Source organism: Ranitomeya imitator, chromosome 8 (genome assembly GCF_032444005.1).
Source record: "Ranitomeya imitator isolate aRanImi1 chromosome 8, aRanImi1.pri, whole genome shotgun sequence".
NCBI classification, from domain to species: Eukaryota; Metazoa; Chordata; class Amphibia; order Anura; family Dendrobatidae; genus Ranitomeya; species Ranitomeya imitator.
In genome coordinates this window covers 106,398,704-106,415,696 of record NC_091289.1, presented here as the reverse complement: position 1 = coordinate 106,415,696, position 16,993 = coordinate 106,398,704, and the positions used below count along the sequence as shown (strand labels likewise).

The 16,993-nt window shown below is 45.5% G+C and overlaps 2 protein-coding genes across 3 annotated transcripts in view; both read left to right on the top strand.

The window, feature by feature from the left end:
- HMCN1 (hemicentin 1) overlaps positions 1-16,993 on the top strand; it is a 733,390-nt gene that overhangs the window by 41,745 nt on the left and 674,652 nt on the right. The window lies entirely within an intron of this gene.
- Positions 147-6,133, top strand: LOC138647904 (uncharacterized). 2 transcript variants are annotated; one of them, XR_011315065.1, is made up of 3 exons: positions 147-355; positions 4,034-4,081; positions 5,067-6,128. XR_011315065.1 is itself a non-coding variant. In XM_069737256.1 (2 exons), the coding sequence occupies exons 1-2, from the start codon at positions 2,828-2,830 to the stop codon at positions 5,124-5,126; spliced, it is 1,314 nt and encodes a 437-aa protein (XP_069593357.1). In that variant the 5' UTR covers positions 2,743-2,827; the 3' UTR covers positions 5,127-6,133. The 2 variants fall into 2 exon arrangements, 1 of the variants encoding a protein (XP_069593357.1); XM_069737256.1 differs by lacking the exon at positions 147-355 and having other exon boundaries at positions 2,743-4,081; positions 5,067-6,133.

Here is a 16,993-nt window from a genome sequence, read left to right as displayed (position 1 = left end):
GAGATCAAGGTCCCTGTGCTGCAGCTGGGAGGGAGGGGGGGGGGTGAAGCTGAACGCAGGCCTGGAGGGGATCGCTGTGAAGCAAGAGGGAGGGAATCTCCGGCCACTAGGGAGGGGGAGAGGAGGGGGGAGCATGAATTTGGCCATTCATCTAGAAGAAGAAGATCATCAGCCAGATTTGAACCAGGTTACGTAGGACTCATGGACACTGGGGACGCAGCGGTCGAGTCAGGCCGGCTGCACACCACATCAACATCCATGGGACAGCACGAGGATGGAAGAAGCACGCGCCCAGAGAGATCGCGTCAGGACGCTGGACTGGCGGCTGCTGGGAACACAGCACCCAGGCAGCCAGGTGAGCGAGATGTCACTTCCTTTTACTTGCCGGTACTAGCCTCAAATGTGAACGCGGGGGGGGAGGATTTATCTGTTGGGGGGGCTAGTGGCGGCTCTGATGTTTTATTACAAAGTCTTAAAGATTTAGTGCGTTTATGGGAGGCGGGGAGTACACAGGGCACGTTATCTCCTTCGGCGGCTTGGTTAGGTAATAGAAGGGTTATGGGGGATGGAGGAAGGGGTATAGAGTCATGCCCTGTGGTCCAGAGCGAGGCAATGGGGGTTACTGCGGTGGCTGGGGATGTGGCGGTTTCGGGCAATGCGATAACGGGTCAGGTATCCACGGCAGTTGATAACGGGGGCAAAGATAAGGATGAGGCAGCGCGTTTAGGGGATGCTGCAAAAGGTCAAGTGTATGTTTGTTTTGAGGGGCCGCTGGGAACACATTTAAAGCAGGAAGTAAGGGATAGGATTTGGAAGGGGGAATATGTGGAAATATTCTCGCTTCTCCCACTCGAACGTTTTAATTTAGATAGGGTCAGTCGGGATTAGTCTAAAAAGGAAGACGAGGAAAAGAGACGTTTTCGTTTGATACCCCGCACATTCAATAATTGGTTACAGGCTTTCGCTATATTTGCTAGCGTTATTGGGGAAAAAGCGCCAGAAAATTGTTCGCCCCTATTCTGCTATATGGATATCATAGGGGAGGCATATAGAGTATACGATGACAAGGATGGCTGAGATATGATGAGCAATTCCGCCAGAGGAAAGCAGTTCGTCCGAACATTAGGTGGGATCATAAAGACATAGCTCTTTGGATGAGAGTGACGGCCCCTGGTAAAGGGGGTCCAGGTTCACAATCGTTTCTTGGGGGCACCGGGGGTTCAGGGCAGTCAGGGCACTCGGTGGCAGTACAGAAAGGACTGTGCTTCTTATACAATGACGGCGCATGCAGGTTTGGTACCAAGTGCAAATTTAAACACGAGTGTTCCGCCTGCGGAGGTAATCACGGGGTGTCGAAGTGCTTCAAGGGAGGAAGACAGAAGGGATCTGAGGGTTTTGAAAAAAGGGGTGACACCAGTTCGGCTGGAAGAGATGGAGCACTTTCTAAATAAATACCCGGACAAAGAGGCTGCGAAATTGTTGCGTGATGGTTTTCGGGAGGGATTCAAGATCCCTTTTGTTGAGATGGAGGTGAGGTTATCAACCAAGAATTTGAAATCAGCCAGGGAATTCCCAGAAGTGGTCACTGAAAAATTACAGAAAGAAGTGGCCTTAGGTAGAATGGCTGGCCCGTTTGACACGGCCCCCATCGATAACCTGAGAGTGTCGCCATTGGGGGTTGTGCCAAAAAAGGAGCCTAACAAGTTCAGGTTGATTCATCACTAGTGTTGAGCGATACCGTCCGATACTTGAAAGTATCGGTATCGGATAGTATCGGCCGATACCCGAAAAATATCGGATATCGCTGATACCGATATCCGATACCAATACAAGTCAATGGGACATCAAGTATCGGAAGGTATTCTCATGGTTCCCAGGGTCTGAAGGAGAGGAAACTCTCCTTCAGGCCCTGGGATCCATAGGGATGTGTAAAATAAAGAATTAAAATAAAAAATATTGATATATTTACCTCTCCGGCGGCCCCTGAACTCAGCGCGGGTAACCGGCAGGCTTCGTTGTTCAAAATCAGCGCTTTTAGGACCTGAGAATCACGTCCCGGCTTCTGATTGGTCGCGTGGCTTTCAAAGACGTAGCGGCCGCGTGGCCGCGACCAATCACAAGCCGCTACGTCTTTGAAAGTCATTAACGCGCTCATTTTTAAAAATGAGCGCGTTAATAGCTTGCGGTGACGTCGCGGCTTGTGATTGGTCGCGGCCACGCGACCAATCACAAGCCGCTACGTCTTTGAAAGCCATTAACGCGCTCATTTTTAAAAATGAGCGCGTTAATAGCTTGCGGTGACGTCGCGGCTTGTGATTGGTCGCGGCCACGCGACCAATCACAAGCCGCTACGTCTTTGAAAGCCATTAACGCGCTCATTTTTAAAAATGAGCGCGTTAATAGCTTGCGGTGACGTCGCGGCTTGTGATTGGTCGCGTGGCCGCGACCAATCACAAGCCGCTACGTCTTTGAAAGTCATTAACGCGCTCATTTTTAAAAATGAGCGCGTTAATAGCTTGCGGTGACGTCGCGGCTTGTGATTGGTCGCGTGGCGGTCACATGGGCGGCCCGCGACCAATCAGAAGCTGGGACGTGATTCTCAGGTCCTAAAAGCGCTGATTTTGAACAACGAAGCCTGCCGGTTACCCGAGCTGAGTCCAGGGGCCGCCGGAGAGGTAAATATATCAATATTTTTTATTTTAATTCTTTATTTTACACATCTCTATGTATCCGATACCGATACCCGATACCACAAAAGTATCGGATCTCGGTATCGGAATTCCGATACCGCAAGTATCGGCCGATACCCGATACTTGTGGTATCGGAATGCTCAACACTATTCATCACCTTTCATTTCCGAAGGGCTCTTCGGTAAACGATGGAATTGACCCCCAATTGTGTTCTGTGTTATATACTTCTTTTGATTCGGCAATGTCGTGGGTTAGGAAATGTGGACAAGGGGCCATGTTGGCAAAGACGGACATTGAGGCAGCGTTTAGACTGCTACCAGTTCACCCGGACAGTATGCATTTGCTTGGTTGTTTTTGGGACGGGGGATTTTTTGTGGATCGGTGTTTGCCGATGGGGTGTTCACTGTCATGCGCCTATTTCGAAGCATTTAGTACATTTCTAGAATGGGTAGTTAAGGACGTGACAGGACTCGGCTCTTGTGTTCATTATTTGGATGATTTCCTGTTTGTTGGGTCAGCTTTTTCTTCGGATTGTTCGGTTTTACTTCACTCGATGGAAGGGGTGGCTAAAAGATTTGGCGTTCCGTTGGCAGCGGAAAAAACGGTTGGGCCTGTTACATCTTTGAGTTTTCTGGGTATTGAAATCGACACGGTGGCAATGGAGTGTAGATTGCCAGAGGACAAACTGGTGAACATGAGATTGGAGGTAAAGCGCGTGGGTAGCTTGAAGAAGGTAACACTTCGCGAGGTCCAGTCGTTGCTTGGTAAACTGAACTTCGCATGTCGGATCATGCCAATGGGAAGAGTTTTTTGTCGTAGACTTTCATTGGCCACAGTTGGGATTAGAGCGCCGAATCATTTCATACAGCTTAGGAGGGACCTGAAGGATGATTTGAAAGTTTGGGAATTTTTCCTGGAATCATATAATGGAAAGTCACTTTGGATTGCGCCGGTGGTGTCGGCAGAGTTTCTTGGAATCTTGGTCGGTTCGGCGGACGAGTCAGGTTTTTCTTTGTTCTTTCGGAACGAATGGTTAGTAGCCGAGTGGCCAAAAATGTGGAAAGACAACGGTCTGGTAGCTGATCTTACACTCTGCGAAGTTTTTCCTATCGTGGTAGCTTTGACACTATGGGGAGGCAATGTTCGAGACAAGAAAATATGTTTTCGTTGCGGCTCAATTGGGGCCATGGAGGCTATTAATTCGTTGTCATCATCAAAACACTCTCTTCTGCGAGTTTTGCAGCACTTGGTTTGGGTTGGTTTGAATTTTAATTTGTGGGTCACGGCGGAGTTTGGGGTTTTGAAATATAACAACATTCTTGAAGCTCTTTCTTCTTCACAGTGGGATCGTGTTCGGGAGTTGGCACCTCAAGTGGAACCCACAGGGAAGGTTTGTTCAGAGGAGCTTTGGAATCTTCCGCTGGGGCAGTGAGAGACTTGTTGGCCAGATCGCTGTCGGCGGGAACTTGGTCGCACTATACGAGGGCCTGGGATTCTTGGGTACAGTGGAAATATCAAATGGGGGTGGATTTAGAGGACGAAAGCAAATTGATTTTATTTATCGGTCATATCTGGGAAACAGGATGGTCAGTGTCAAAAATCAATAATTCTTTATCAGGTTTGGCTTTTGGCTTTAAACTTAGGGGGTTGAAGGATTTGACAAAATCGTTTTTGGTCCGGCAGGTGGTAAAAGGCTGTCGTAAAGGTTGGAAGGTGTCAGACGGTAGGCGTCCGGTGTCATATGAAGTTTTACTAAATCTGGAAAATCAGTTGGAGTCTGTGTGTTCGGATATGGGGGAAGTAATTTTGTTTCGATTAGCACTTTCTCTAGCATTTTTCGGTGCTTTTCGTTTAGGTGAATTGGTTAGTCCTTCCAGGTATAAGAAAGGTGGTATATTAAGGCAGGATGTGGACATGTTTGGGGACAGGTTAGTGATATTTTTGCGTTCGTCAAAAACGGATACTGCAGGAAAAGGTTGTCGAGTGGTTCTTTTTGAGGTAAACGGATCGCCAGTTTGCCCGGTAAAATATTTGAGAGAATTCCTGTCTGGGCCAGGTTCGGGTGACTGCCCCATGTTAGTGCATAAGGATGGGTCATTCCTCTCCCGTTTTCAGTTTTTGACTATATTTAGACGTTGTTTGGAAAAAGGGGGCATTCCAGCGAAGAATTTTAGTGGGCATTCATTCCGGATTGGGGCGGCAACGGAGGCTGCCAGGAGGGGTTTGGGAGATGAAATGGTTCAGAGGATCGGTCGTTGGGAATCAGTAAGATTTCGTTCTTACATTCGCCCTTCTTTGTTGTGATGGATTGATCTAATTGACCGTGGTTTTTCCTTCTCAGTTATACAGTGTTGATGTTTCTTTTCTATTTTCAGAGCCGAGGCAATTGCTTATTTGGATCATGGGTCATTCATTTGTCTTCTGGGCGGCAGTGAGGGCCGACGTGCGTCCGGACGGGAGACAACTGGGAGTGCCCCGATCGCTTGGAACCCTGAGGTGGATCGGAAAAAGGGGTATGATGTGGAAACAATTGCTGCCAGAATTCCACAGATTTGTTCGATTGGATCAGGTACCAGACTTGTTGGTGGTTCATGTGGGGGGCAATGATTTGGGCAAACGTCCCTGTAGGGAACTAATCAAGGATATCAAGTTTGACATGTTACGGCTTTGGTCTATGTTTCCACGTTTGTTGGTGGTTTGGTCAGACATTGTGCCCAGGAAGGTTTGGCGCGGGGCAAGATCTGTTCAGGGTGTGAACAAGGCGAGGATTAAGCTAAACAGAGCGATTTCACGTTTTATGGTGAGAAATGGGGCACTTGTGGTTCGGCATAAGGATCTAGAGTCTGGGCAAGGGGAATACTGGCGGAAAGATGGGGTCCATTTAAATGCGATAGGTCTAGATCTGTGGTGTCTGGCGATTCAAGAGGGCATTGAGAAAGGCATTTTGGTTTGGCGGGACATAAATGTTTAAGGGTTCAGAACATTTATGCTGGTGGCGTGGGGGGGGAGGTCCTCGAGGTTGGTGGTGATGGAAATGGTGGATCGGAGGGGGGAGGGGATCTCAAAGGTCCTGGACTCCCCCGTGGGTGAACAAATTTGGAATGGAACAAAAGATCACATGGAGGTGATAATTAGGATACATGGATAATTTTGGAGGAAATTGGCCGGGTGAGTCTATGGGCGTCTCTGAGCTGGAGCGTAGCGGCTAGAGGCAAGACGCGACCTGGAGGCCAAGTTTTTTACGGTTATGGAGGACAAGTTTTATGGTCTGGAGGCCAAGTTTATTACATTTTGGGGCTTCGAGGACCGCCCTCCCCGTGGTTAATGTTTAATAAATAAACTGTTTGTTATTATGTGTTAATAAAACGGCTGCTGTGGCCAACTTATCCAAATAACCATTGTGGTCAGTTTTTATTTCAGATAAAGTGGTCAGGCCGTTAGGTTGAAGGGGTAAATGAGGAGTGAAAAAGGTGGGTAGAGAAACTCATGGGGATTCACGTATACCCAATTGTCAAGTCAATAGAAACTAGGAAAAATATACAGCAAGTACCACTAATTAAAATTTTACTGGCTGTGTAAAGAAGGGGGCGGGATGTTAGAGATCTATTGTTAGTAGTGTTGAGCGATACCGTCCGATACTTGAAAGTATCGGTATCGGATAGTATCGGCCGATACCCGAAAAATATCGGATATCGCCGATACCGATATCCGATACCAATACAAGTCAATGGGACATCAAGTATCGGAAGGTATTCTCATGGTTCCCAGGGTCTGAAGGAGAGGAAACTCTCCTTCAGGCCCTGGGATCCATAGGGATGTGTAAAATAAAGAATTAAAATAAAAAATATTGATATGCTCACCTCTCCGGCGGCCAATCAGAAGCCGCGACGTCATTCTCATTCACAAAACTGCTAATTCTAGGAATTGAGGACCTGCGAATGACGTCGCGGCCTCTGATTGGTCGCGTGCCGGTCACATGGGCAGCACGCGACCAATCAGAAGCCGGGACGTCATTCACCGGTCCGAAAGGCGCGCTTTTTAAACAAAGAAGCCTCCCGGATAGCAGCGTGAAGTCCAGGGGCCGCCGGAGAGGTGAGCATATCAATATTTTTTATTTTAATTCTTTATTTTCCACATCCCTATTGATTCGATACCGATACCCGATATCACAAAAATATCGGATCTCGGTATCGGAATTCCGATACCGCAAATATCGGCCGATACCCGATACTTGCGGTATCGGAATGCTCAACACTAATTGTTAGTGTTTCTCTGCAGCATGTGTAGTATACACATATGGCTATACAGCACACACATTATGTACATTGTCTGAAGCACATAAATATACACAACATTGCTGTATGCACAGCACATGCCTCTACAGCTATGCTGTATATACACACACAGCTCTGCTACATACACACAAATACACAGCTCTGTTATCCACCAGAGCTCTCCTATACAGTCTTGGCTAAAAGTGTTGGCACCTTTGAAACTGTTCCAAAAAATAAAGTGTTTCTCCCAGAAAATTATTGCAATTACACATCTTTTGTTATGTACATTGTCATAGAAAATATTAAGATCTCTGAATATACTAGTGTGTGTGGGTGTGTGGGGGGGGGCGAGGTGAATTCACTCCCTCCCACTTACTCTCTCTTTTGCAGTAGGACAAGAGCTTGCAAATTAAGCTGCCTTGAAATAACCTGATACAATGGGCATAAAGAAGTGGGGAATTAAGAATAGATGGCACGTGACAATCTTAATTGACATGCAGGCAGCTCCTTTTTGAAGTAAAGGATGTCTATTGTGCGTACAGAGTTTTATAGATTGGACAGGCAATTAACACAGGAAAGGTCATTTCAGTCCAGTTGGTTGGATAACAAAGGTACATGTGTTTACACATAGATACAGAAGTGGAAAAACATTTGTTTTCTCAGGGGAATTGTTATTTCCACACCAGCCAGCCCGGCTCTGGGGTCCAGATAGAAATATTGGAGTGATATAGATCCGATAATGATGGGGCATACATTTTGACTTCAGGGCAAATCGAGGAAGAATATGCATGTTTTATCATAACTGTAACACCTGTCTAAAAGCCCCAAATCAATAGTGTGAGATAACTGACACCAGCTATGTCATGATAACTATCTAAGGAAAGGTAAAATCCTGATAAAAAATGGCAGCAATAATGAACTTACGAATTTCTGCGATCATCAGGAGTGAAGCTATCACATAAGTTGGGAATTTCATGAAGTCCTGAATGACTGAGAACATCCCACAACCCTGTCCACACGAGGTCATTAAGGGTGTGTGTGGGTATAACTCAGGTGCTGATAAAAGGTCAAGACAAATTATGATCTGAGTTCCTATAGCGAGATACAAATCGGTGTATGCATTAATCCCGTTTCCTGAATGCCCTCAATCAAAGTGCTCTCCTTTGCTAAACTGAATCATCAGTGTGACCGGTATAGTAGGTTCTCTTGTTAATCCTGTTTTATTTTACGTAATTTTATATGCTATATTGTTTTGACACCTTTGTAAAATCTTTTGTATATTTTGTTTATAAACATTACTTATTGCTTTGGATTAAATATAAAATGTAATAGTTCTGTTCCTTTTGTTCTTTAATCTGCCATATGCTACCAGAACCAGGCCTCCAGTCAATCTGCATAAAAAAATTGTGGTGGCAGCGAGTAGTGTTGGGTTACCATGGAGCTAGCAGTGAAGGTACCGAGGGGTATAGACACGTATTTCATGCCTTAGAATAAGGCTATGTGCACACGTTGCAGATTATTTGCGGTTTTCTAGCTATAAAACCGCAAATAATCTGCATATATTAAACATCCTATCATTTTTAATTAAATCTGCAATTTCTGTGCACATGATGTGCGTTTTTCCGCATGAAAAACGCATTGCGGAAAAATAATGAACCTGCTCATTAATTTTGCATTTTTTTCGCGGTTTTCCCACGGTCTAATGCATTGGGAAATGTCCGGAAAAAAACGCGCAAAAAACGTGTCAAAACCGCGTCAAAACCGCGCAAAAAGCGCATGCGGATTTCATGCGGAAATCTGCCAGAAATGTCCGGATTTTCACAGGAATTTTCTGCATGAATTCCTGAACGTGTGCACATAGCCTAACAGATGTATATACTATACACTCACTGCTAGCTTCCCAATAACCAGCCTATTAGTGGAAACAGCCTGCGGTCTCCTCTGCTAATTGTCGGTCAATCGTGTAATTGTCTGGACGATAGGGGGGCGGCATAGAGCTGTTCGCTCCAAAGATAACAGTGGGTGGGTTCATGCTATGACCCCCTGGCAGTGATCTTTGACGCATGTTTATTTCCTTTGTGTGCATTTGAGCAACACAAATATCACAACACAAAAAAAAACCCAAAAAAGGCAAATTGGACATCATTTCACACAAAACCATAAAAATGAGCTGGATAAAATTGTTGGCACCTTTCCATAATTGTGGGTAAATAACTTTGCTTCAAGCATGTGATGCTTATTTAAACTCAACTGTGGCAAGTAACAAGTGTGGGCAATAAAAAAATCACACTTGAAACCAAATAAAAAGGGGAGAAGTTGACTCAATCTTTGTACTGTATTTGTATTGTGTGTGCTACACTAAGCATGGAGAACATAAAGAGGCGACAAGAACTGTCTGAGGACTTTAGAATCAAAATTGTTGAAAAATATCAACAATTTCAAGGTTACTATCATGATTTCTCTGCTCAGAGTGTCCGTGACTCTGTGATGGACAGCTGTGTCATCCTAACCTGTGCTGGGGCGTGCTGTGCTGTCGGTGCTTTGATTGACAGCCCGGTTGACCTATTTGACAGAAAGGTGCAGAGATTTCCACAGGTGCTCCATTTTCTTGGTAATTGCCCCTGGTGACTTGTCGCCCAGATCATTGCCAGTCAAAGCTTGTTCTAAGCTTGTGCTCTCTGGTTTGTTTGCCTGTACCCTTTACTGTAAGTTCTGATCTGATATTCTGCTGCTGACTTTTGGACAGTTTTCAGACTACCCGTTTGTTATTACCCCTTTGCATTTGATATTCTGCAGCTGACCTTTGGACCATTTTCAGACTACCTGTTTGTTATTGCACCTTTGCTTATCTGCTACTTCTCTGGCATTCTGACCCTGGCATGTGACCTGACTTACGACTTCGTAATCTTCCTTGGTTTACTATGTGATCTTTTGGTATTAACCCCGGAACGTCTGACTGCACTGATTCATGACCTGGCCGTGGGTTGTAACTAGTGTCACAGTTACAAGTCCAGATCTTGATGTTCCTTTGTCCATGGTGCGCAAAAAAATCAAGTCGTTTACAACATATGGCACTGTAGTTTATCTCCCTGGATGTGGACGGCAGAGAAGAATTGCAGAAAAGTTGCAGAGACATATAGTTTATCAAAATGTATGTGAGTAAATCAAAATCCTTCTGGGAAAGCGTCTTAAGGACAGGTGAGACCAAGATAGGGCTTTTTGGTAAAGCACATCATTCTACTGTTTGCCAAAAATGGAATGAGGCCTACATAGAAAATAACACAGTACCTATTTTGTTACATTACAACATATGTTTAAATATTTTTGTAATGCAATTTGTGTGTGATGCATCAGCAAAAAATAGTCTAAATTGGTGAAGTCAAGTGAGAAAATATAGCCATAAATTAAATTTATGGAATCAAATAACACAAATTGCTTTGTGCATATGTATTCACCCCTTTTGCACTAAAGCCCCTAAAAATTTCTGGTGCAAGTAATTACTTTCATAAGTCACATTCTTAGTGAAAGGAAGTCCACCTGTATGCAATCTATGTATCACATGGTCTGTCAGCATATACACACCTTTTCTGAAAGGCCACATAGACTGCAACACCAATAAGCAAGACACCATTAATCAAACAACATCTTGAAGACCAAGTAGATCCCCAAACAAGTCAGGGACAAAGTTGTTCAGAAGTACAAGTAAGGATCTAGTTATAAAAAAATTTCTATCTCTGATGATCCCCCATATCACCATAAAATCCATTATCATCAAATGGAAAGAACATTGTACCACAACAAACCTACCAGAGAGGACCACCCCCCAATACTCTCAGTCTTGGCATGGAGGGCATTAATCAGAGAGGAAGCACAGAGACCAAAGGTAACCCTGATGAAGTTGCCGCATTCCCAAGCAGAGAATGGAGTATCTGTCCATACGACCACAATACGGCTTGTACACTCCATAGAGGTGTCCATTATGGATGAGTGGGCAGAAAAAAGCCTTTACTTGCACACAAAAATTGCATTGCTTGTTTTGAATTTGCCAAATGACATGTGGGAGACTCCTCAATTGTATGGAGGACGGTGTTGTGGTCAGATGAGTTCAGAATTTAACTTTTTTGGCAACCAAGATAATCGCTGTGTCTGGCACCAAACCAACACAGCTTATCACCCCAAGTACACCATCCCCACAGTAAAACATGGTGGTGGTAGCATGATGCTGTGACGCCCGAGAGACCGGGGTACCCAGCACCGGACCAATGGGGTCTGTCTCTTGAGGGGATGTCACAGGTGGCTTGACCCGGTGCTGTGGCCTCAGGCAATGCACAGTGTAAGGGGTATCGTGAGGGGACAGGCACTTACTTGATCAGCAGCAGGTTCTCCCAGCGGTGATGATCCCAATCCTGGATAGATGGCTATTGTCCAAATGAAAGTCTGAGGCACTGAAACGTTTAACCAGTTTACTTTAACATAAAAGGATTTACAACCAGTCCTGTCACCGGCGTCTGTATGGGAACTCTGAGTTCCTTTGACCCTGCCGGGGTCTTCGCCTCTTATTGTGTGCAATTTCTGTGTGGCCCTGCTGCTGTATGTGAACTGGCTGCCGGCCCAATCTGTCCCCTCCGGGTCCTGGTTCGACGGGCAACCCGAGTCCTTTTATCGGCTTACCCCCTCCGGGAGTACCGCTGAACTCTGTGTCTGTTGCTGCGTCCGGCCCTAGTGAAGCTGATATCACCTCACGTTTTTCCGGTTGCTGTATTATATATCATGAATACAGCCACGGATCCGATATCCGTCTTTGCGCCTGTTCTGGGTAGTGATTAATGCTACCCGGTTCTCACAATGTCCCTTTTCTCTGTCCCTCTTCTCCTCAGGCTGGTGATTTGGGCCTGGAAACCGTCATAGGGCTGTTAGAAATTCAGCTGTATGATCTCTCACTATCAGCTCCTTAGCCCAACTGCCATTTCTTCTCTCAGACCAGAATGGATTAAGGGGAGTCTCTGGAGCTCCCCCTTCTGGCCGGAGGTGGTAGTGCAGTTTTGCTATCTTAATATTTGTGTTTAGTGTCAGTAACTATTTTTGTGGCAAATACCCCTAGGGGTGCCACATTCCCCCTTAGTTAAGAACAGTACTCCGGGACTGTGGGACGATAACATTTTGAAATAACAATTAATATGTACAGAGTCTTAAAAATGAAAAGTTACAAAAACCACTCAAGGAAACAAAAATAGAGTTCTGTAAAAAGTCACTTCAAATAGCGTCCATTAATACAGTTCTACCCTTGAAGGTACTAGGAAAGGCACTGCACTTTGTGTCCAGGAATTTAGTTCCATTTTTCCAACGGAGTTACCAATAGAAAGTCTAAAGAAAGTTCAAAAAGAGCAAAAAGGAAAGTTCAAAAAGCAGTCTTTCCGGAGCTTTGATTTAGTGCCTCCGGGCTGATAACAAGTTCAAGAATATGCAAGAAGTTCATACAGACAAGTCTCTGTAGGTACTGGGCTTAAACGTTGCAGACTGATAACAATGACTATACTACATTTTCTGTTTAACTATATATGGCATAACATATATACAATTCACATTATGAGCTTTATAGTTGGTAATCTGCATACCTGGCCGGTAATTGGCCCTGGGTACTACGCTGTGATCTACGTAATAGCGGTATCTCTTCATGTGGTGTACTACTGTCTACTGCGGATGTAGTATCTGCCCGCTCTGCTAAAGATAATTCCATGACTATGGAGTTGGCAAGTCCACCGTGAATGAGATTACTCTGATCAGGAATCTGTTCTTCCTGGCCTGGAACCTCCTGTAGTACGGGGTCAGCCTCTTCCTGTCTTGGGACTTCCGGTATTGGGTTCGGTGTTAGGTAAAAGGCCACCATGGGAACCACTACTGCACCATGGTATGTTAGTAGGGTTTTGGGAAAGTCTCCTATACAGGTGTGATACATTTTCTCTTCTTTTTCCTTTACTGGTTGGACCAGTATGGGTTGAATAACTTCTGGTTCTGGCTGGACAACGTCTGGCTCTTTCAATGCTTCCGGACACAATTTAAGATTGTCTCTTGACACTAGTACAGATGTTAAGCCTCCGTTTTTGCTAATGAGACACATTTTAGGATTATCCATTCTTGTTGGTAAAACTGTGTAGGGTACGGCTTCCCACTGATTGTCTAGTTTATTGGTTCGACGATTTCTCTTGAGCACTTGGTCACCCGGTCTTAATGGGGTCGCTAGAGCATTCTGGTTGAAAGTTCGCTCTTGTCTTTCTCTAGTTTGCTGAAGGCTTCTTTCCACACTCTCTTGCACTTGGCGATACTGCTTTTGCCGTATGATATCCCAATTGGAGTCTTGAACTTCTGCGTCTGGTTTCAGAATTCCCATTTCTAGATCGATTGGTAATTGGCCGGGTCTTGCACGCATAAGGTAAGCTGGGGTGCAGTTGGTGGAGCTTACCGGGACATGATTATATAGATCTACCAAGTCAGGCAATTTCTCTGGCCATTGATTCCTTTCTGTCTCAGGTAAAGTCTTTAGTAGGTCTATTATAATATGGTTCATCTTCTCGCATAAGCCGTTTGTTTGTGGATGATAGGCCGTCGTCCGGATCTTTTTGCAACCATACATATTACAGAATTCTCTGAAGATCTCTGATTCAAAGGCTGTACCTTGGTCGGTGAGAACCTGTTCCGGATATCCATGGGGTCTACAAAAGTACGTTTGGAACGCTTTGGCTGCTGTTTTTGATGTCAGATCTTTTACGGGTACTACTACCAAGAAGCGTGAATAATGGTCCACGATGGTCAAGGCATAGACATAGCCGGACCGGCTTGGTGTCAACTTCACGTGGTCCATGGCTACAAGTTCAAGTGGTTGTTTGGTGATTATGGGCTGCAGTGGTGCTCTTTGGTTCTTTTGATCGTTTCTTCTGAGGTTGCACGGGCCACAATTTCTGCACCACTGTTCGATTGATTTTCTCATCCCGACCCAATAAAATCTTTCTCTTAGAAGTACTTCTAACTTTTTCCAATCGAAGTGACCAGCACCATTATGGTAAGCTTCGAGGACCATCTTGACATCTTGTTTAGGCACGATAATCTGCCAAACCAATTCATGTGTTTTCGGATTGGTGTACCTTCTACAGAGCTTCCCTTGATACAGGAACATTTTGCCTCTCTCTTTCCAGAGTTGATGCGTCTCTTCTGGGGCATCCTCATCGGGATATGCACTTTGCTCAGTCAGCAGTTCCTTCACCAACTTCACAGCCGGATTGCTGTCTTGAGTGTCAGCCCATCTATGGTGTGCTAACGGATTAAAATTCACCTCTTGTTGTTTCTGATAGGTACTTGACTGATGATGTTTTGCCTTGGGATGATGGAAGGCTGGTAGTTCAATTTCTTCAAGCTCCCCCGTTTCTTCTTCTACATCTCTCAAGTGTGGCATCCGGGATAGGGCATCGGCATTTCCATTCTTGCGACCTGCTCGATACTTGATCTTGAAGTTGTAATTAGATAACCGGGCTATCCATCGCTGTTCTAACGCACCTAATTTGGCTGTGTCCAGGTGGGTCAACGGATTGTTGTCAGTATAGACAATAAATTCTGCAGCAGCCAGATAGTGTTTGAAACGTTCAGTCACAGCCCAAACTACTGCCAGTAGTTCCAATTTGAAGGAGCTATAATTTTCTGGATTTCTTTCAGTAGGCCGGAGCTTTCTACTTGCAAAGGCGATGACTTTCTCCCGACCTTCTTGCTTTTGTGACAGCACCGCTCCTAGTCCCACATTACTGGCATCGGTGTAGAGGATGAAAGGTTGATGGTAATCTGGGTATGCCAGAACCTCTTCTCCGGTTAGTGCCTTCTTTAGTTGTTCAAAGGAGTCTTCCCTTTCATCGTTCCACTGAAAAGGAGGGTTTCGGTTTGAAGGTTTCTTCGTCTGCCCTACCAAGGCGTCTTGCAAGGGTGCTGCCAATTTGGTAAATCCTTTTATAAATCTGCGATAGTAACCCACCAATCCCAGGAATTGCCTCACTTCTTTTGCGTTGGTAGGTCTTGGCCAATCCCTTATGGCGCTTATTTTCTCGGGATCCGATGCTACTCCCTCCGAACTCACGATGTGTCCCAGGTACTGTACCTTTGGCTTGAGAAGGTGACATTTGGATGGCTTGATTTTCATGCCATACCTGGATAAGGCTTCGAACACTTCTGCCAGGTCTATTAAGTGTTGTTCGTAAGTCTTTGAGTAGACGATCACATCATCTAGGTACAGGAGGACGGTCTCGAAGTTCTTGTGTCCGAGGCAGCATTCCATCAGCCGCTGGAAGGTACCGGATGCGTTGCAGAGTCCGAATGGCATGCGATTAAATTCACTTAGACCCATTGGTGTGGTGAATGCTGTCTTTTCCTTATCTCTCTCAGCCACAGGGACTTGCCAATACCCGCTTGTTAAGTCTAAGGTGGAAAAATAATTAGCAGATTTCAAAGCAGTCAAGGACTCTTCTATCCTAGGCAAGGGGTAGGCGTCTTAATGGGTGATGTTATTAATCCGCCGGTAGTCTACGCACATTCTCATGGTTCCGTCCTTTTTTTTGACAAGCACTAGAGGGGCCGCCCAGGGGCTACAGCTGTCTCTTATTACCCCGGCCTGTTTCATTTCCCTCAGCATATCTTTTGCACATTGATAGTGAGCGGGCGGTATGGGTCTATATCTTTCTTTTATTGGGGGATGGTCACCTGTGGGGATTGTGTGTTCTACCCCTTCTATCCGTCCGAAGTCCAATGGGTGTTTACTGAAGACTTGTTCATATTCCGTCACTAGCCTATACACCCCTTGTTTTTGATGGGTAGGTGTTGAATTTATGCCCACGTGTAGCTGTTGGCACCAATCCTCCATTTCTCCATCTGAGCCATTGCCTTCCACCTGACAGGTTGGTTCTAAGGGCTCAATGGTTGTGATGGCATTGTTGTCAACAGTATATAGCTTTGCCATTGTAGCATACCTTGGCAAAGTGACCTCTTCCTCTCCACAGTTCAAAAGTCGTACCGGCACTCGTCCCCGGTGTACCTCGACTATACCTCGTGCTGTGAGTATAGTGGGCCTGCTGTCGGTGTACACTGGTTCTATTAAGGCTTGATAATCTCGTCCCTTAGTACCAATGGCTGCTCTACACCATACCAGCATTTCTGTTTTTGGTGGGATTACAATAGACGTTGGATCACTTACCCTCACACTGCCGATTTCTCCACCTGCAACTTCTACCTGTTGCCTTAACATCAATACTTTTATTTCCCTTTGGAGAACTCTCTGCTGGCAGGATTGGGCAGTTTCAGCAATTTGCTGTAAGACAGAAATGACTTCGGAAAAGCAGTTCTCTAACACATTCATTCCTATCAATACAGTTGGTTCACAGTTCCGCCGGTCAACATCAACAACAATTATACCCTGTTTCTTCAATTCTACTTTACCAATCTTTATGGTCATCTCCCTGAATCCTAGTTTCGGTACCAACTTACCATTACTGGCCCATATATCTAGTTCAACATCAGAGGGCCCTTTATCAATATCTGCATCAGCCCAGTACCTCTTATAAAGGATATACGGTATAGATGAAATCTGGGAACCTGTGTCCAGCAAAGCGTAGAGGGGCATTCCGTCCAGCACGATAGGGATAATGGGTCGTCCTCCGATGTACCTGTCGTGCCAGGGTGTTGGGCCTTGAAAGTTCATTCCTGGGAAGCGGCCCGCATTCCCAGGGGATTCCCGTTTAAATCACAATCTCGTGCAAAGTGGCCTGGCTGCTGGCAACGGCGGCAAATGGGCTGTCCATCCGGTTGGTAGCGGTCGCGGGGTCGTCCTCTCCATGTCGGGTATTTCCGGGGTCTCATCCATGGAACATCCTCTCTACGGTTTGCCAACTCCATCTTGGGTCCTCTCATCTCCTGCATGGTTTTAGCCATTGAAGCAACAACATCAGTTAAAGAGTCAAGCTTTTGTTGAAAAGCCTCATTAGTACTGGGCCCCAGGG

Excerpts from the sequence above, each read along its gene's own strand:
- LOC138647904 (XM_069737256.1), top strand. The coding sequence starts at position 2,828 with ATGCTCAACACTATTCATCACCTTTCATTTCCGAAGGGCTCTTCGGTA. Across the intron at positions 4,082-5,066 it reads AAGTGGAACCCACAGGGAAG|AGCCGAGGCAATTGCTTATT; the intron begins GTTTGTTCAGAG and ends TTCTATTTTCAG.